This window comes from Pygocentrus nattereri, chromosome 14 (genome assembly GCF_015220715.1).
Source record: "Pygocentrus nattereri isolate fPygNat1 chromosome 14, fPygNat1.pri, whole genome shotgun sequence".
NCBI classification, from domain to species: Eukaryota; Metazoa; Chordata; class Actinopteri; order Characiformes; family Serrasalmidae; genus Pygocentrus; species Pygocentrus nattereri.
Genome location: NC_051224.1, coordinates 41,720,774 through 41,740,773, shown reverse-complemented (window position 1 = coordinate 41,740,773; position 20,000 = coordinate 41,720,774). Strand labels below are relative to the sequence as shown.

At 46.1% G+C, this 20,000-nt stretch overlaps 1 protein-coding gene across 1 annotated transcript in view; it reads right to left on the bottom strand.

Annotated features, from left to right (window-relative positions):
- crybg2 (crystallin beta-gamma domain containing 2) overlaps positions 1-20,000 on the bottom strand; it is a 41,824-nt gene that overhangs the window by 21,397 nt on the left and 427 nt on the right. Inside the window, exons 1-10 of the mRNA XM_037544890.1 lie at positions 19,548-20,000; positions 11,300-11,347; positions 9,832-9,950; positions 6,682-6,883; positions 5,563-5,702; positions 4,026-4,152; positions 3,327-3,362; positions 3,100-3,239; positions 1,978-2,104; positions 1,604-1,755 (exon numbers count right to left, since the gene is read on the bottom strand). The exon at positions 19,548-20,000 is cut by the window's right edge and continues 427 nt beyond it. Of these exons, the coding sequence (XP_037400787.1) occupies positions 1,604-1,755; positions 1,978-2,104; positions 3,100-3,239; positions 3,327-3,362; positions 4,026-4,152; positions 5,563-5,702; positions 6,682-6,883; positions 9,832-9,950; positions 11,300-11,347; positions 19,548-20,000 (1,544 nt within the window). The remainder of the gene's footprint in view (positions 1-1,603; positions 1,756-1,977; positions 2,105-3,099; positions 3,240-3,326; positions 3,363-4,025; positions 4,153-5,562; positions 5,703-6,681; positions 6,884-9,831; positions 9,951-11,299; positions 11,348-19,547) is intronic.

Genomic DNA, 20,000 nt, shown 5'->3' with positions numbered 1-20,000 from the left:
ATGTACAGTGAGAATAAGTGACAGTAAAGTAATAGTAAAGTGAGTGTTATGTTGAACTAATAATAAGGTGAGGTTAAAGTTACAGTAACTGATAATAAATCAATAAAATGAAGATTGAGAGTAATAAAAAGTGAGAGTAAAAAAGAGTAAAGTGAGAGTAAAGTGAGAGTAAAGAGTAAAGTGAGAGTAAAGTGAGAGTAAAGCGAGAGTAAAGAGTAAAGTGAGAGTAAAGTGAGAGTAAAGAGTAAAGCGAGAGTAAAGAGTAAAGTGAGAGTAAAGTGAGAGTAAAGTGTGAGTAAAGAGTAAAGTGAGAGTAAAGTGTGAGTAAAGTGTGAGTAAAGAGTAAAGTGAGAGTAAAGTGAGAGTAAAGAGTAAAGTGAGAGTAAAGTGAGAGTAAAGAGTAAAGTGAGACTAAAGTGAGAGTAAAGCGAGCATAAAGAGTAAAGTGAGAGTAAAGTGAGAGTAAAGTGAGAGTAAAGAGTAAAGAGAGAGTAAAGACTAAAGTGAGAGTAAAGTGAGAGTAAAGAGTAAAGTGAGAGTAAAGTGAGAGTAAAGAGTAAAGTGAGAGTAAAGTGAGAGTAAAGAGTAAAGTGAGAGTAAAGACTAAAGTGAGAGTAAAGTGAGAGTAAAGAGTAAAGTGAGAGTAAAGTGAGAGTAAAGAGTAAAGTGAGAGTAAAGACTAAAGTGAGAGTAAAGTGAGAGTAAAGAGTAAAGTGAGAGTAAAGTGAGAGTAAAGTGAGAGTAAAGAGTAAAGTGAGAGTAAAGAGTAAAGTGAGAGTAAAGTGAGAGTAAAGACTAAAGTGAGTAAAGTGAGAGTAAAGTGAGAGTAAAGAGTAAAGTGAGAGTAAAGTGAGAGTAAAGAGTAAAGTGAGAGTAAAGTGAGAGTAAAGAGTAAAGTGAGAGTAAAGTGAGAGTAAAGAGTAAAGTGAGAGTAAAGACTAAAGTGAGAGTAAAGTGAGAGTAAAGAGTAAAGTGAGAGTAAAGTGAGAGTAAAGAGTAAAGTGAGAGTAAAGTGAGAGTAAAGTGAGAGTAAAGAGTAAAGTGAGAGTAAAGAGTAAAGTGAGAGTAAAGTGAGAGTAAAGAGTAAAGTGAGAGTAAAGAGTAAAGTGAGAGTAAAGTGAGAGTAAAGAGTAAAGTGAGAGTAAAGAGTAAAGTGAGAGTAAAGTGAGAGTAAAGAGTAAAGTGAGAGTAAAGAGAGAGTAAAGAGTAAAGTGAGAGTAAAGTGAGAGTAAAGCGAGAGTAAAGAGTAAAGTGAGAGTAAAGCGAGAGTAAAGAGTAAAGTGAGAGTAAAGTGAGAGTAAAGTGTAAAGTGAGAGTAAACTGAGAGTAAAGAGTAAAGTGAGAGTAAACTGAGAGTAAACTGAGAGTAAAGTGAGAGTAAAGTGAGAGTAAAGTGTAAAGTGAGAGTAAACTGAGAGTAAAGTGAGAGTAAAGAGTAAAATGAGAGTAAAGTGAGAGTAAAGAGTAAAGTGAGAGTAAAGTGAGAGTAAAGTGAGAGAGTAAAGTGAGAGTAAACTGAGAGTAAACTGAGAGTAAAGTGTAAAGTGAGAGTAAAGTGAGAGTAAAGTGAGAGTAAAGCTGCTCGTAATTGAGATGCACATACGCTCCACTCAGGACATGGATGGATCGAGTGGCCGTCCGGAAGTCAAACAGCTCCACATCAGGAACCGCCTCCGTCACCTCAAACGTCCGCTCCTCCTGCACCTCCTCCTCATTCGGCATCTCAAACATCACCAGCATGGGCTGAGACAGGTCCTGCACAGGAGCACAGCTCACGATTTTATCTGTGTTTTAACTGCTTATTAAAAACGGATTTCCAGGTATTTATAAACTAATTAATAAAAATGAACAAAATAATAATAAACTAATTTTACACCATCTATACTCAGATATATCTGAGTGTGGGGGAACGTCAGAATATCTGGGACTGACTGCTGTGCTTGTATGAATAAGAGCTGCAGACAAAAGGTCACTCACTGTTCGGATGACCCGGACTGACCGCAGCTCAGCGTTACAGCCCCCCCACACCCGCCAGTCATGGTACTCCCCCTCCTCCAGCAGGTACTGGTGTCCACGGAAACCTTCCTTCTCATAGCCCACCCAGCTGAGAGAACACATCACAGCAGAAACATGAGACCCCCAAACTAGAGTAGCCCTGAAATCCTGCAGCATCACTGACCAGACAGCACAGGTTCACCATCAGAGTAGATACAGATCCTGACCACAGTTCAGCTCAAACCATGATTATGATTCTTTATGATTTAATAGTTTGAGAAATTTCATTGTGAATGCACAAAAGTGACTAGAGGAAAAATTCATTCTAAAATTCTGAAATAGACGCATCTCCGCCTTCAGATCCCGAAACATCGCTCACACTTCATGTTTTAAGGCCATATTTATAAAGCATTCATGAACAGCTTATGGCAGGAATCGCAAGATACCATGAGCTGAATTAATCAACGCTGTATAGATTTAAGGGTTTCATACTTTAACTCTTATAGAACCACAAACAATAGATATAACATCCAACCCGGACCTTCCCTCTGTGACCTGTGACCTGGGAATATAATAACGCTTCATAATATTGTTGTAAATTTAACTGCCGTCCATCACTGTAGTTTAAGCTACAGTTTAACAAGCTGCTCATAAATTTTCAAATACTGCTTGATAAATGTTATTCAGTGCTTATGCATGTGTTATGCACAGTTCCTCATCGGCAGCCTTCAAATAAATGTTAGTGAAATATCTTTATGGTGTTTAATGAGATGTGAGCTGTGCGTCACTCTCTGGATTATTACAGTAGAAATATCTGATTAGAACAGATGATCAGCTCAGGCGGCTATCAGTATATAGGGGGTTATTTGTTACGTCTTTATTATGAATAATCACAGCAGGGGGCTTCGGAACGCGTGGCCCCTCACACCGAACATTCCGGAGGTAGAACGGCGCTGATCTCTTCAACACTGTGGGGCAAGTCAGTGGACAAAATCTGACAGAGAAATCGTCTCCACACAACTCCACAGCTGCAAGACTGGCCGCAGAGCACGGATGCAGACAGGGCGGAGTCTGGGTTCTAAAGGAGACCTGACGTGGGCTCACATGCTGCCGATGACTTTAATGGATCCAGCGCTGTACATGAACACCACCTGCTGTCTGTCCTCTCTGGTCATGAAGTCCTTGGCGTTGGTGTAGATCTCCCGGCTCTTCCCAGTGAAGTATGGCTTCTCGTAGATCACCAGCTAAAGAACCGACACAGAGCTGCACGTCAGACACAGAACACTCACGCTTCTTACTGAGTCTGTCTAGATTCACAGAGAGGCTCCTACTTTAGGCTCGTGGGGTTTCTCCACCTTCGGTTCTCCCTGTAACGCAGACAGACACACAGACAGACAAATTATAGCACTGAGTGCATCTAAAAAACAAACTCACTGAAAAAAAATGCTTTCGGTTCCCAACAACTGTGGAAATAAAACGAGTAGAACGTAAATAAAAAGGTCAATTTGAGGCGTCACTTTGTTCGGTTTCAGCAGCTAAAATGAAAAGTCCCACATCTACACTCGTTCTTCAAGGGTTCTTTAGTAAAGACAATGGTTCTTAAAGAACCCTCTGCATGAATAAATGATATAGTGTCTGCAACCTTTAAAAAGGTTCTATATAGTACCAAAAAGTGTTTGTCTAGAGAAGAACCCTTTTCAATGCTGTACAGAACCATTTTCAAAAAGGTTCTATATAAAACCACATACAACACATTCTCCATCAATTTGACAAAGAACTTTTAATGAGCAAAAGGTTATTTGAGCGTTCATAGTTCTATATAGAACCATCGTTACTAAAGAACCCTTGAAGTGCCACCTTTTCTAACAACGTTGAATCAACAAGGGTTCGTCTGTTGTTACAAACTTGACGTCATAACAAGAGCAGAACTTTTTGGTGCTATTCAGAACCATTTTCGCAAAGGTTCTATGTAGAACCGTTGTCTTCACTGAAGAACCTTGTTTTGAGTGGTGTTCTGTTGGGTCACTCACTATTTTGAGCGGATGCAGTGAGCTGACGTAGGGCTGCGTGACGCCCCAGGCTGCCGGGTTTGGAAACCCTCCGACCTCCAGAACCCGCGGAACCCCCTGGAAGAACGGCTCTGCGAACACCAGCCACCTGCAGCACAGACAGACAGGAACAGCAGGAGGCAGTGAGAGGAGGCAGCGTCTCCACACACTGAGGCTCAGCGCGGCTTCCCTCACACCAGCAGGCCGTGACTGGGATTATTCATCATTTATTAGTTTTGATATGTTGGTGTTTAATATAGAAAACATCACTACATTATGACAGATTTGTCACCTAAGCTACAATAACAATAAACGAAATGGGAATGGGAATAAACGGGAAGATCCAGCGTATAAAAACCACCGCAGTCCCTCAGGTACAGTCCTGTGCAAAAGTCTGAGCACCCCTGTCAAATGTTCAAAGTTATGATAAGTTAATACGCCCCTGAATATGATCAGACGTCTGATAAGCCTTGGTGCACAGTCTCCAGACTGACTGGAATCCACGTTACCCGTTTACTCAAACACACAAGAACCGGAATCAGAGCTAAAAACACCCAAAACAGCCCAGAAGTCAAAACACAAAAGTTCACAAAACAGCAAAAGCACAAAAGGGAGATACAAAATCACCAGGCAGGAAACTAGGCTTGGTACCCAGGACAAACTGGCAAAATACAGAGTAACTAACTGCAGGGTGTCAACAAAGAAACACAGAGTAAATAAAGGAAGAGTAAACAAAGACACACAGAGTAAACAAACACCACGCAGTGAAAGATCAACTACATCAGACAGAGAGACGAGTGACGAGTAGACCAGACAGACACCGGCTGAAACAAAGGACTAGATAAAGGTTACAACAAATGGGGAACACCTGGGAGAGGGAGGAGACAGACTACAGACGGGTGAAGATACTAATGGGGAAGGCGGGGAAAAGGCGGAGCTCAAGAACCCAAACAAAAACACAAGCACATGGCAGAAAGGACATGCCTACAACACGGAGCAAGAAACGGACGCAGGGCCGAAGGGAAACCGTGACATTAACGTTTCGGAGAATAAAACGTGAAATATCGGTATAAAATGTGCCAAAACTACAAATACATACAGTTAAAATTCTACAAACACAGCGAGAAAATGAATTAAAGCTCAGGTGTTATAACTCTTTACTCTATTACACTGGACTTTACACCACTGCTCAAAAGTTTGGAATCACTTCATTTTGAATTGTTAACAATGAATTTATTTTGAACGTATGAAATGTAAATGAGTGTACAGTCCTTGTGTTAAAAGGTGCTAATAAATGAAATTCCATTATTATTATTATTATTATTATTATTATTATTATTATTATTATTATGGAGTTGAGGAGCACTAGCATCATATTACAGTCATACATGTGTCTGCGTCTAACGCAGTTTTACCCGGCTGAGTTCAGTGATTCTGAGCTGCTGAACTGCAGAGCAGCTGTATTTCACCCTCTGAGGTACTAGATCAATCAGCTGATGAGAGCCTGTGTGTCACTCACAGCCCAGCGTTGATGATGATGGAGTTCGCTTTGATGGGGAAGCCGAAGATCCTGGCGTCCTCCGACGTGTCCCGGAACACCACCTTCTTCCCCTCGGCGTTCTCCTCCGGGAACAGACAGATCTCAGGAACGCTGTAGTCCTGAGGGAGGAACACAGCTGGTTCTTCAGTCCAGTTTAAGTAAACACCCGTCATACTAACACGACACGAGCCAAAGAACTAGTCACATTATTAAAGGGTTCTCTGCATGGTGAAATGGTTCTTCAGACTGATGGAGAATGTGCTGTAGATGGTTCTATACAGAACTTTTAAAAACTGTGAATAGAAGAACCCTTTTGGGTGAAATATAGAACCTTTTTCAAAGAGGTTCAATATAGAGTCACATTTATGCACATTTTCCATCATTCTGACAAACTCTTTTATGAAGCAAAGAACCCTTTGATGATGCCAAAGGGTTCTTTGGGTGTTCAAGATTCTATATAGAACCATTTCCTTCCCTAAAGAACTGTTAAACAGGTGAATCTTTTTAAGAGTGTGGAGAAGATAAATATCATCTGAGAAAGTCAAATGACACCAGCAAAGGCAGTTCTCCCTCTGAGCACAAGGGGGAGCATGACAAGCTTCTTCAGGCCTGAAGTGTGTGTTAGCGTGTTACTGTGTTAGTGTTAGTATGTCAGTGTGGGGGCAGTCGTGGGCTGGACGTTAGGGAACCAGCCCTGTGACCGGAAGGTCGCCAGTTCGATCCTCAGAGCCGACTGTCCAGACTGACGTGCCCTTGAGCAATACACCTAACCCCCAACTGCTCCTTGGACATGGATAGGGCTGCCCACCACTCTGGGCAAGTGTGCTCACTGCCCCACAGTGTGTGTGTTCACTAGTGTGTGTGTGGGTGTTTCACTGCATGGAAACCCAGCGCCGCCTCATGCTTGTATTAAAAATGTCACATGCTGTTTTTTTGCTGTAAGAGCTCAAATATTCACTACCACTCAAAAGGGGCCAGTGACTTCATTCACGCCCGGCCGGTTGTGCTACGTCTACGTCTGTGCGTGAGGAGAAGTGTGTTCATGTTTCTGCAGGCATCATTAATGCGCCTGGCAGTGTAAGTGAAGAGCAGCCGTACCCTCACTGCTCGGCGCAGAGAGCCGATGATAACCCGCCGTGCTGGTTTAGGTTCTGCGTGGTCCTCTCCAGACCCCTGTGTCCCGTTCTGCATGTGATTCTGCTCGTCTTGTGGCGGGCCGAACGGATCCGTGAGCTCTATGTCTCCCTCGTCCAGAGCAACCTTCTCTCCTTTGAACTCAGGCTTCTCGTATAGCACCCACCTGCAGGGGGAGCCAAATCAGGCCAGGGAAATGGTACAATGTTTAAAGGGGAATCTCAGGAATTTCACCATTTCATGAAAAAAATCTGCGTTTGGGGTCAGGCTGCACACCCTCCTTAGATCTCGTTTAGAATGTGCAGTGGACTTTACAGTGTGTCAATGACTTTATTGCCTGGCTTACAGTTGCAGTGCAATGCAGCTGTGAGATTACTGACAGTCCCTGATGAAAGAGAGCCCATCACTCCAGTCTTAATCTCCCTAAACAGTTGGAGGTCAGGGATTCAGTCCTGTGACCGGAAGGTCGCCGGATCGATCCCCTGAGCCGACAGTACTTGACTGAAGTGCCCTTGAGCAAGACACCTAACCCCCAACTGCTCCCCCTCAACCCCAAACTGGCTCTGTGTTCCTCTGCAGTGTTATTAAAGGGGTGGTGTAGAGTTTAGTCTCTGATGGAAAAGCTCACGTTTCGAACCCAAAGCTGGATGGAAACCTGGCTGATCATCTGTGGTTTATTACTGGAAGTTATTGCGTAATCTATAAAGCAGCTGACAGGACGCTAACACAACAAATAATCAGTGCTGTGACTGTACAGACCGACCTGTCCCGGCAAACTCACTCCAAAGTGCCCACAGCGAGAGTCCCGGGAGGACAGAGGAGCCGAGTCGGAGTGAAAGGGGTAAGTCAGGCGTGCAGGTGAGGCGCTGTGGCAGTTCTGAGACATCGGTGCTGCAGGCGAGGGTGAGCCTACAAGTTCAGACTGATTTGGACTTCTGTTCTCCGAGGTTCTCTCGCTCTCAGGCAGGATGAGAACAGAGCGCATCTCTACATCTCTAAACACAGGCTAATGTGTTTTTCTCCCGGATTTACAACATGCTACACTCTTAAAGATGGTTCTAAAAGGGTTCTTTAGTAAAGAAAACGGTTCCAAAAGCACTCTAAGAACCATGTGCATGATTAAAGGTTCCTCAGGTTGATGGTGAATGTGCTGTAAATTAAGTTCTATAAAGCAGCCGCAAGGGTTTGTCCACTGTTACAAGCGTAACAATACAAGAACCCTTTTGAGTGCTCTATAGAACACTTTTCATACAGGTTCTATATAGAACCATCTACAGCACATTCTGAAGAACCCTTTCAGATGCAAACAGCCCTTTTAATCATGCTCAGAGTTGCTTGGGTGTTCATGGTTCTTTACAGAACCATTTTCTTTACTAAAGAACTTTAAGAGTGTACACTAGTCCGAACATGAACTACACCACAGCGTGTAGCTGAACTCCACAGACACTTTACACAGACAGGCATTCGCTACTTAGAATTCTACAGTTTTAAAAGATCAAAGTGACTCTGTTTCATCTAAATATATCTGTCCCATAGTGAGAGCTCCGGAGAATCCGTCCTGTGATGCCAGGCAGGAGTCCTAACGTAAACACTTAGATTAACAGTTGATGGGGGATTCTGGCACCGTGAGATTTTCTCCTCAATGAAAGGAGCATCACAAACAAAAGAAAATGAAATGTATTATTATTATTATTATTATTATTATTATTAGTGTGGCCTGAGAGCAGCTACATGTTTAAGTACAGAAGCAAGTTACATCATATGTCACTGTTATCAGAACAAAACGTCGCATCTCCAACATTGTAACTTTACAGTAGAAGGAAAAAACCTACTGCATTTTAATGGAAGTCAGAGGAACCAGAATTTTTTCCAGGACATTTTGGGTCATTTCTTTTTGTCCATTCATCATGAAATTTACACACATTGTAAAGCGCAACAGGCATTTTCTCATTATGTCATGAACTGGAAAACAACAAAAATGGACATACAAGGTTTTCCTCTGACAGTATATAGCGATATATGTACTGATTACTCAGTGGAGTCAACTAAAAGCAATACTGTGTGTTTAACTAACTGTGGATGTGACATTACACTATCTGCTCCCGACTCGCTGTCTAAAGACCCTTGTGGTCTACATGCTAAAGGTGGGCATCGTCCTGCGGGCAGCGTCCTGTGGGCAGCACCCTGCGGGCAGCGTCCTGTGGGCATCGTCCTGTGGGCACTGATGAAGGACTAGAGGATGACCATCACAAATTGTGCAGCAGCAGATGAGCTGTCGTCTCTGACCTTACATCTACAAGGTGGACCAACAAGTTAGGAGTGTCTAATAGAGTGGACAATGAGTGGACACAGTGTTTAAAAACTCCAGCAGCACTGCTGTGTCTGATCCACTCGCACCAGTGCAACACACACTAACACGCCACCACCACGTCAGTGTTACTGCAGTGCTGAGAATGACCCACCACCCAAATAGTACCTGCTCTGTGAGGGTCCATGGGGGTCCTGACCACTGAAGAACAGGGTAACAGAGTATCAGAGAAACAGAACTACAGAGTGGAGCTGATAAGATGGTCAGTGACTGTAGAAACTGGGAGGTGGTCAGAATAAAAAACTCTTTTGTGTGTCACATAGTGAGTCATATTGAGTCCTGAACCACATCTACAAATCTGCACCATCTCAGCAGATGTATTTACAGAAAAGGTTTGGGTGACTATTGACCTGTAGTGTTTTTTAGCCTCATAGCTTCAGCCCTAAACTGAAGAAGCTAAATTTGGGCATCAAACTTTGAGGCTGATTGGTTCCAGTCACATTCGATATTTTGTCAGATCATTCTTTTCCAATGGACCTCCTCTGGCATCTCCAGGTATTTTCTGAAGCAGCTATTTGATGTGTTTATGTTTACTATTGAGGCTGAGGCTGAATTTCTGTCGCATTCGCTTTTTCCAGTGCAAAGTCATCTGTATTTTGTCTGTTACTGTGTAGCACATCTGAGTATTTTATGAGCACCTATCTTGCTCTAGCTCTTACCTTGGAGCTTCACAGTGGATTTGAAATGCAAAGTAAGACGATAAAATGAGCAGAGCTGTTGTGTAATGCGTGCTTTAATGCCCTCACCCTCCTCTGACCACTCTAATGGAGATGGTCGCTGGAAACTCCCACTCTGTGGCATCCATCACGTCCCCCCGCACCTCGATCCTCTGGCCGCAACATCCAGGCCGGGCATAGATGAACATCTAAAGGAGAGACAAACACCAGCTTAAGTGATTAACAACAGCCGTCCATCCAACAATGACTGCACTGTTCAGTGCAATACCATCTCCAGCCACAGGGGGCGGTGCAAGCAGCGACACCAGCAGAGCAGGAAACAGCCTGCCTTTGTGTGGCTGCTGAGGTGAAACTGAGCACTTCCACACACATTGTTCTGCTCCGTTTCTCTCTCATTCAGCCCCGAGGCTGCAATCCTACACCGAGTGGAACAGCAGGCCGTGACTGTCGAGCAGGTCGCAGGAAAACGATTAAAGGGCTTGTATGTGCCGTAATAGCAACATGTAAAGACAAGTCCTTTGATTTTCACTGACCTTTAATTTGGGATTGGTAAGGAGTTAGAGGAATGAGACTGGAGGGACAAGTGTGATCACTCTTAAGGTCAGATCTTGTGAAATTAGAGATCTGAATGATCATAAAACAACACCTCCAAATGCTGACAGCGAAACAGAGACAGCAGCCTTGGTGACCAGTTCACAGTCTGTCATATCGTTTATACGTCCAGCGCTGCTCAAATGGCAGAGACCTCCCTGCACTTCTTTCATTTACAGCCAAATTTAGCAGGAAACCACACAGAAGCCTCCACAGCTCTACTCTCAGCTGTGTCCAGTCAGTGAGTCTCTCTCCCTTCATTCCAGCTTCTGTTCTTCTCAGGATCCTCACTTCCAGCTCAGTCTGAGAAGCTGGTTGATGATCAAACCCATTCAGTGGTGCTGAGGTCTGGACTCTGGGGCGGTCAGTCCATCGTCCAGCTTCTTTGTTTGATGTGTCCGTCTCCTTTTCTCAGTGAGGTTCTTCTTGATCAGATACACGTCCTTTCAGACCCACCGCACTAAGTGGTCTTCTCACAGAAAAAGACTGTCCTGCAGTAATTCTTTAGTAAACTAGTTCACAACAACTTATAAAAATGTAAAATGTTTTGGTAAAAATGCCAAAAATTGTTATAATAGAAAATAAACCGTTTGCTGTAACATACGGAGCTTCAGCTGATCTACTCAACGATATGAACACTGTCCATCTGCGTCAGGAATGCCCAGTCCTGATCCTGGAGATCTCCCACCCTCCTAGCCCGACCTAACACACCTGATCCAGGTGACCAAGGCCTTCAGGAGCTTCTGAATAACAAAGCCAGGTGCGCTGGATCTGATATCTCCAAGCCGGGAGATCTCCCCACCCTTGATCGACATGATCAGGTATGGATTCCTGAGAAAAACTCCACATCCTGACTTTTTAACTACGTTATTAAATCTGCTTATTAATGTGTTTCAGTTGAAGATGTGGTCTGAGGAGTGCAGCGTCACGCTGGTTAATGGCTCACCTTTCCCGGCCGAGGGTTCAGTTTTCCATGCTCCTTCTCTTTGGTAAGCTGGAAGAGGAAAAATAGAGAACTGTCAATATAGATTGTATTAGTAAGTGTGAAATCAGCTGATTATGGTGATGATACGTCGAGTAATCAGGGTAATAAAAAGAACTTAATGAACCTGGAAGTAACTGAACAATACAAACCCTGCAGGCCAAACAGGGATTACACAGGGCTGCGCTGGAAAACGCTAAACGGGAAGATGGGAAGCTTGTGAATAAAGTGCTGGTTTAGGTTTTGGTGTTTACGGCGTTTCAGCCACTCTGAGCTCTTACTGGAAAACAGCTATCGGTGCGACAAGTGACCCCAAACTTTTGAGTGATAGTGTATGCCCTTCAACGAACACACTTAAAACAAGTGGTTCTTCAAGGGTTCTTTAGTAGCAAAAATGGTTCTATGTAGAACAATGAACACTCAAAGAACCCTTTGCATGCTTAAAAGGTTCTCTGCATGGTGAAAAGGTTCTTCAGACTGATCGAGAAAGTGCTGTAGATGGTTCTATACAGCACCAACATGGGTTTGATGTCAAGTTGTAACAACAGAAGAACCTATTTTGGTGCTTTACAGAACCCTTTTCAGAAAGGTTCTACATGTAACCACATAAAGCACACTCTGTGAGTGTGTGTGTGTGTTGGGGTGTGTGTGTGTGTGCTGGGTGATGAGTGTGTGTGTGTGTGTGTGTGTGTGTGTGCTGGGGGGATGAGTGTGTGTTGTGTGTGTGTGTGTGTGTGCTGGGGGATGAGTGTGTGTTGGGTGTGTGTGTGTGTGTGTGTGTGTGTGTGCTGGGGGGATGAGTGTGTGTTGTGTGTGTGTGTGTGTGCTGGGGGGATGAGTGTGTGTTGTGTGTGTGTGTGTGTGTGTGTGTGTGTGCTGGGGGGATGAGTGTGTGTGTGTGTGTGTGTGTGTGTGCTGGGGGATGAGTGTGTGTTGTGTGTGTGTGCTGGGGGGATGAGTGTGTGTTGGGTGTGTGTGTGTGTGTGTGTGTGTGCTGGGGGGATGAGTGTGTGTTGGGTGTGTGTGTGTGTGTGTGTGCTGGGGGGAGGAGTGTGTGTTGGTTGTGTGTATGTTGGGTGTGTGTGTGTGTGTGCTGGGGGGATGAGTGTGTGTTGGGGGTGTATGTGCTGGGGGGAGGAGTGTGTGTGTGTGTGTGTGTGTGCTGGGGGAATGAGTGTGTGTTGGGGGTGTGTGTGTGTGTGTGTGTGTGTGCTGGGGGGATGAGTGTGTGTTGGGTGTGTGTGTGTGTGTGTGTGTGTGCTGGGGGGATGAGTGTGTGTTGGGGGTGTGTGTGTGTGTGTGTGTGTGCTGGGGGGAGGAGTGTGTGTGTGTGTGCTGGGGGGATGAGTGTGTGCTGGGGGGAGGAGTGTGTGTTGGGTGTGTGTGTGTGTGTGTGCTGGGGGCAGGAGTGTGTGTTGGGTGTGTGTGTGTGTGTGCTGGGGGGATGAGTGTGTGTTGGGTGTGTGTGTGTGTGTGTGCTGGGGGGATGAGTGTGTGTTGGGTGTGTGTGTGTGCTGGGGGGATGAGTGTGTGTTGGGTGTGTGTGTGTGTGTGTGTGTGCTGGGGGGATGAGTGTGTGTTGGGTGTGTGTGTGTGTGTGTGTGTGTGCTGGGGGGAGGAGTGTGTGTTGGGTGTGTGTGTGTGTGTGTGCTGGGGTGATGAGTGTGTGTTGGGTGTGTGTGTGTGTGTGTGTGTGTGCGCGCTGGGGGAGGAGTGTGTGTTGGGTGTGTGTGTGTGTGTGCGCGGGGGGAGGAGTGTGTGTTGGGTGTGTGTGTGTGTGTGTGTGTGTGCTGGGGGGAGGAGTGTGTGTTGGGTGTGTGTGTGTGTGCTGGGGGGAGGAGTGTGTGTTGGGTGTGTGTGTGTGTGTGTGTGTGTGTGTGTGCTGGGGGGATGAGTGTGTGTTGGGTGTGTGTGTGTGTGTGTGTGTGTGTGTGTGTGTGTGCTGGGGGAGGAGTGTGTGTTGGGTGTGTGTGTGTGTGTGTGTGTGTGTGCTGGGGGGATGAGTATGTGTTGGGTGTGTGTGTGTGTGTGTGTGTGTGTGTGTGTGTGTGTGTGTGTGTGTGTGTGTGCGCTGGGGAAGGAGTGTGTGTTGGGTGTGTGTGTATGTGTGTGTGTGTGCTGGGGGGATGAGTGTGTGTTGGGTGTGTGTGTGTGTGTGTGTGTGTGTGTGTGCTGGGGGGATGAGTGTGTGTTGGGTGTGTGTGTGTGTGTGTGTGTGTGTGTGTGTGTGTGTGTGCTGGGGGCAGGAGTGTGTGTTGGGTGTGTGTGTGTGTGTGTGTGTTGGGGGGAGGTGTGTGTGTTGGGTGTGTGTGTGTGTGTGTGTGTGCTGGGGGGATGAGTGTGTGTTGGGTGTGTGTGTGTGTGTGTGTGTGTGTGCTGGGGGCAGGAGTGTGTGTTGGGTGTGTGTGTGTGTGTGTGTGTGTGTGTGTGTGTGTGTGTGTGTGCTGGGGGATGAGTGTGTGTGTGTGTGTGTGTGTGTGCTGGGGGGATGAGTGTGTGTGTGTGTGTGAGTGCTGGGGGGAGGAGTGTGTGTTGGGTGTGTGTGTGTGTGTGTGTGTGCTGGGGGGATGAGTGTGTGTGTGTGTGTGTGTGTGTGCTGGGGGGATGAGTGTGTGTGTGTGTGTGTGTGCTGGGGGGATGAGTGTGTGTTGGGTGTGTGTGTGTGTGTGTGTGTGTGTGTGTGTGCTGGGGGGATGAGTGTGTGTTGGGTGTGTGTGTGTGTGTGTGTGTGTGTGTGTGTGTGTGTGTGTGTGTGTGTGCTGGGGGGATGTGTGTGTGTTTCTGAAGAAGCGGCTTTGGGCTGAAATCTGAAACTGAGAGCGGAGCTGTGGAGGCAGTTTGGCCTGATGATGTTTATCTGTTACTCACTGGGCAGTGGGCAGTGCGGAGATCAGCCGTGTGGCCTGGACTCAGTGATCAGAGCACTTTAAACAGCCTCCAGCCTCATCAAGCTGCTCAGCTAGGGTCGGTAAGAAAGGTCATTAAGGTCATTAAGGTAGTTCGTGAAGGTCATTAAGATCATTAAGGTCATTAAGGTAGTTCGTAAAGGTCATTAAGGTCGTTCATTGAGGTCATTAAGGTCATTAAGGTCGTTCGTGAAGGTCATTAAGGTCATTAAGGTAGTTCGTGAAGGTCATTAAGGTCGTTCATTGAGGTCATTAATGTCATTAAGGTCGTTCGTGAAGGTCATTAAGGTCGTTCGTGAAGGTCATTAAGGTCATTAAGGTAGTTCGTGAAGGTCATTAAGGTCATTAAGGTCGTTTAGGTTGCTGATCCTCTTCAGAGACACATTGTGACCGTTTCAGTGATTTTCTGTCCACTGTAATATCATATTTCACATTTGGGCCATGAAAAGCAAAGCAGAGCGACGGCTGCTCTACAGCACACTGAGCACTTATGAGGCGCTAATGAGGCGTCAGTGTCATAAAGATTCCCCGCGGCCGAATTCCTGCACGGCGTCCGTGTCAGAGGCTCTGAGGCAGAGGAAAGGTAAACGGCGCAGCAAGTGATCTGTGCACTGACGGGCGTTGGGATTAAGAACAGGCCCTCAGCAAATACAGATACTTGGCTGGCAAATCCCAGTCGACTCGGGCCTCCGGCTTGGCTGGGGATCAGCGAACGTGCAAAGACACATCGCTCAGCGCGCTGGAGCTTCTACATACACACGCCAAGCAAGGCGCACACGGCCTCGTCCACGGCTCCGGACGGGAACGACGAGTGACAATACGATCAGGAATGTTCTGATTATTAGTCTGATCAGTGAAATCTAATCTGACAGCGACTTCTCACGCCTGCGTTTATAGCAAAGACGGCTAAAATTCTCAAGACCAGAACCCAGAATAAAGCACTAGAGCTAAGAGCTCCCAACTCATCCCTGAGCGACCCTAACACTGACCCCACAACAGTGTTGGGGGGTACAGGGGCGCTCCTGTGCCACCCACCCAGCATCAGTACAGGTGAGCACAGCGACACGCGTCCCGCGCTAACGGCTGGGTGTGTCTGAACAGGACGCAGCACAGCCTGCCTCGCTAAACCATCAAGCCTCGAGGAAGACGAGGAAAAAAACAACACATCCCGCAGCCTCGCTCTCTCTCTCTCTCTCTCTCTCTCTGTCTCTCTCTATCTCTCTCTCTATCTCTCTCTCTGTCTCTCTCTCTCTGTCTCTCTCTCTCTCTCTCTCTCTCTCTGTCTCTCTCTCTCTCTCTCTCTCTCTCTCTCTGTCTCTCTCTGTCTCTCTCTCTCTCTCTCTCTCCTCTCTCTCTCTCCTCTCTCTCTCTCTGTCTCTCTCTCTCTCTCTCTCTCTCTCTCTCTCTCTCTCTCTCTCTCTGTCTCTCTCTCTCTCTCTCTCTCTCTCTCTCTGGGCAAGGGTTCAAAAACAGACAGCAGAATTCCTCAGGAACAGAAACGCACACACAGGCTGTCCAAACTGACTGATAACATCGATAGATTACCCACGAAAAGCTGATCTCACTGATCACTGATTACGTGTTTTTGTCAGTCCAGGAGACATTTATCATTTTCACTGTACAACACGCCAAACAAGACGCTGACAGTACAGACGGGGCAAAACATGACAGCTGGCTGTGGGGCAGGGCGATCTGAAACACTGCAAGTCAATAGTCACCCAAATCGTTTCTGTAAGACACGTCTCTCAACCTGCTCAACACACACACACACACACACACACACACACACACACTCACACTCACACACACACACATATATATATATATATGTAGGTGCTGGAGCTGGGTCATCTATGAAAGCGTCTCTGTGAACAGAGCTCTCACTCTCACTGCTCTATTACATCTTCATTTGATGTATTTATTCAGGATCGAGCCTTTAGGAAGGACCGTGTTGTGGCTCGTGGATGCTCGGGGACTGATGACGTGAGGGACAGGAAAGCCGTCTGATCACAAGACGCTTAAAGGTGCAGCTGTGTGATCTCTTTGGTAACATGGTTGATCTGCACCTACAAAACCGGATCAAAATGGTTTGTATTTACTGCTTACACTAAAGCAGCCTGCACGTAAACCTGCCCCTGCCTTTGAGTGAAGGCCAGCCTCTGACTCTAACATGCAAATAAAACCACAGAAGCAGAAAAAAGCCAGTGGTTTCACACAGAGCACTACAGCTGAGGGGCTAACATTACTAACACACACTAGAAGTCAATAGTCACCCAAATCTTTTCTGTAAACACATCCCCAAAACTTCCCTCGAGCCTCTCCAACCGAAATCCAGCTCTTCAGTGAGGCGGCGCTATGATGCATAAACATAAACAAAACTACACCAAACACCGCGGCAGACGAACAGGCGTTTGGGCCGAATTCCAGCTTCCACCTTAACCTGCACTCGTATCTCAGACGACGCGCACAGTCTCTGCTGCTTCCAGTCATAAACGACGGCCAATTCCTCTTGAACTTGTGTAAAGGTTGCAGGCACCTGTGAAAACTGGCTCATCTGCATGTTTATTGCTCAGAAGACTTGAGATTACAATAAACACAAACAGCGTTAATACAGCAAGTGCGTTTGACCACTTCCTGCCCACCCCTCGATGAAGCCATCATCCAATCGCCGCTTTATCTAATCAATACTTTGCTGCTCTTCAGACTAGCTCACAAGACATCAACTACTTTCTCAAAACACGTCTCTCTTGGACGTCTCGCCTTTGTATTGGTGTTCATTCTAAAGATATGTGGTGATACAGGGGCCTCAGACCTGACCGACCCCGCCTCAGACCCCCTCCGCAGCGCTGTATACGTTTAAAAACAGAAACAATGAACCTTCTCACAGCGCCTGCTGGCCTAAAGTGCTCTGACAGTGTTCGGGGTGGTTTAGTTCCTGTTTCTCTCCCTCAGTGAGTCCAAAACCACATGTACACGCCTACGCCACCTTAACGAAGAGCTGCAGGCGGTCTGAGCGTTAGGAATGCTTTATCGCGTGTTGTGACTGCTGTAATACGTTGGCTGTACAGGAGAAGGAGCAGGATTTACATCAGGCCTGGAGGTGACCACACCCAGACGATAAGGGTATCATACCGAGCTGCTCACTCACCAGGGCTCCAGATGAAGCCCGAACGCTGCAGAGCTCTGCTGGCAATGCAGCGTTTATGTCTGAGTCATAAAAACTAAACTAATAAAAAACCAGAAGTAAAACATTCCAACACACAAAACACACACATGTCCAAGCATGACCAGTAGGTGGTCTGGCCTGAAGGAATGCAGAGGGCAGGTCAGAGCTAAAGCAGGACGGTCCAGTTCCTGCCTTCGTTCTGATGAATTTAAAAGTGATCTGACGGACATTAATGATCTTTCTAACATCTCTGCTGAGCCGATTTGGACACCTACTGTTTATGAACCGTTCAGAGTGCAAACGTTAGAACTGACCCCGTGTATTTCGTTATTCGGTCTGAGGGGTGCGCTGCAGCAGTCCGGCACAAGCACAGATAATCTGACACAGCTCAGCGCCGTTTGTGTGCGTCTAGAAGAATCAATGGAAAGAAATCAAGTCTGGGAAGAAAATCACAGCTGGTTTCTGAGTGTTCATAGGTTTTTTTGTCATAGTTTTGCTATTGAAATGCACCGCTTTCCTATTGGCTGTTTTGAAGGTGTGGGTGTGCCTCAGTCAGAGCTCCTCCTTCACTTTATCGCTGAACTGCTGAACGTGTCTGTTTTTTAGGAGGAGTAACGTTAGTGCGCTCGGCTAAAGTGCTTGGTAAATGGAGACTGAAACTGGGGAGCGGTGACGCTCTGATAAACAGCAGGGGGCGCTCTGATAAACAGCAGGGGGCGCTCTGATAAACAGCAGGGGGCGCTCTGACGGTATTTACAACTCATCACTCTTTAGTTCTGTTTGACCTCTTTTAAACAGAACTGGGATAAAAACAAACATCTGACTGACTTCTGTCAGAATTTGTAGATGATGTAGCTTTCAAGACACAACAAAATGACCAAAAGCAACCTGTTAAACAACGTTGAACGTTTTACCTCGCAGTAGTCTGAGCGACACACTAATTAAGGAATTCCTTGGTAACAAACACAGCGTCTCAGCTCTGACTGCTCAGGGGCCTCGGGTCAGAACTGTGGATTAATAATGTGAGACTACCCGCTGGAGGACGGGCGTTAGGGAGAATCTGTCGATGCCTGAGCTCTGGCTGTTTGTTCAGATGTCTGATTATATTTATAGTCTGATTATATTATATTATATAAAACATATATGAAGCTGTTTATAGCAGACGGGATCAGCGCGAGTACAGACAGACAAACTACTCAGCTTCAGGAAACAGGAGGAAGCGTGAATACTGCATGTGGACAGGTAACGGATACTGTTCCTCCAGCCTCTATTGTGATCCCTTCTCTCTGAGGTGTTGTTGGCCCAGCCTTTCACTCCTGAGCTCTGTGTGGCACTGCAGCACTTTGTTTTGTGAAAGCTGGAAAGTCCAGAACTTTCTTCTCTGAGAGTGACATTACAGCTGCTGCTCTGAGGTCTGAACTGTCTGATGGACAGAGGAAAGAGAAACGACCTGTGTTTGTTGATTTTGTTGATTGTTTGTTGATCTGTGAGTTTAGTGCCATTTTGCACATTTACTTGTCTTTTACAATATTAACCATTTTAATAAAATGCCATTTCCACTTGTTTTGGAAGTCTATGCCCTTTTTCTGAAGCAATACACGTATGTTGGAAATGTTGGTTGGGCAGTGTGGTTAAAATATGACATCAGGATGTTTGAATACGTTTTTACGATGTCACAATGTTTAGTTTTTCTGAAGTTTGATGACTGAAAAAGCCCCAGTAGAGTCACATTAAAAACAACTATGAGTACAATCACTTATTCAACATTTCTCTAAATGTGCTTCACTAGATGCAGTTAAATAGGATGAACACTCTCCTTAATGAAACGTGCGTTTGGTCGGTGTTATTTCAGTATCGTCAATATCTAAGATATGCTAATAAAAGCATTGCAAATGATCACAATTATGATCAAATATATTGCCCAACTCACTACAAAATGAGAGGTTCTCCTGCTCCATTGCTCACTAGCAGCTCAACACAGAATTACAGGGGCAACGTTTCAATTCAAATAAAGAATGGCCACTAGGGGCCCTGCATAAAGTGGCTACTATCAAAGCTTTAAACAACCTTCCATAATGTATCTAGAACTTTTTAAACCCCCCAGCTCTAAAGCACGGTGTATAAATGAAACTGTACTCACATATGCGTCAGGGAAGGCTCTGTACTTGGCCACTAAGTTTCTCTCTGGACCAGGCTCCTGGCCGACCCCAAACCCTCGCATGACATCGTTAAAGACAGGCAACCCTGTGGACGACCCCTCGGCGCTCAGGCTCCTCTGCAGGCTCGGTGGTGTGGGATGTTTGACGGGCGATTCTGGCGAGAGGCTGTGGTAGAGCTCCAGGCTGCGGGGGGGCGTGTTGTTCAAGGTCGAGCTTTCTGTGGTGGAGCTGTTGAGGAACGAAGGGGACACGCTGATACGGGACGGCTCGTTTAGCCCTGTGTGGGACCCCGGAGGAGATGTGAGGAAGGAAAGGCGCTCCAGTCGTGACATCCCGGAACCTAGAGGGTCAGTGGCTTTGGGGGGCATGCTGAGGCGATCAAGGCCAGAGTTAACCTCAGGCAGGGAAGCTGTTCTGAAGAGAGAGCGATTTCC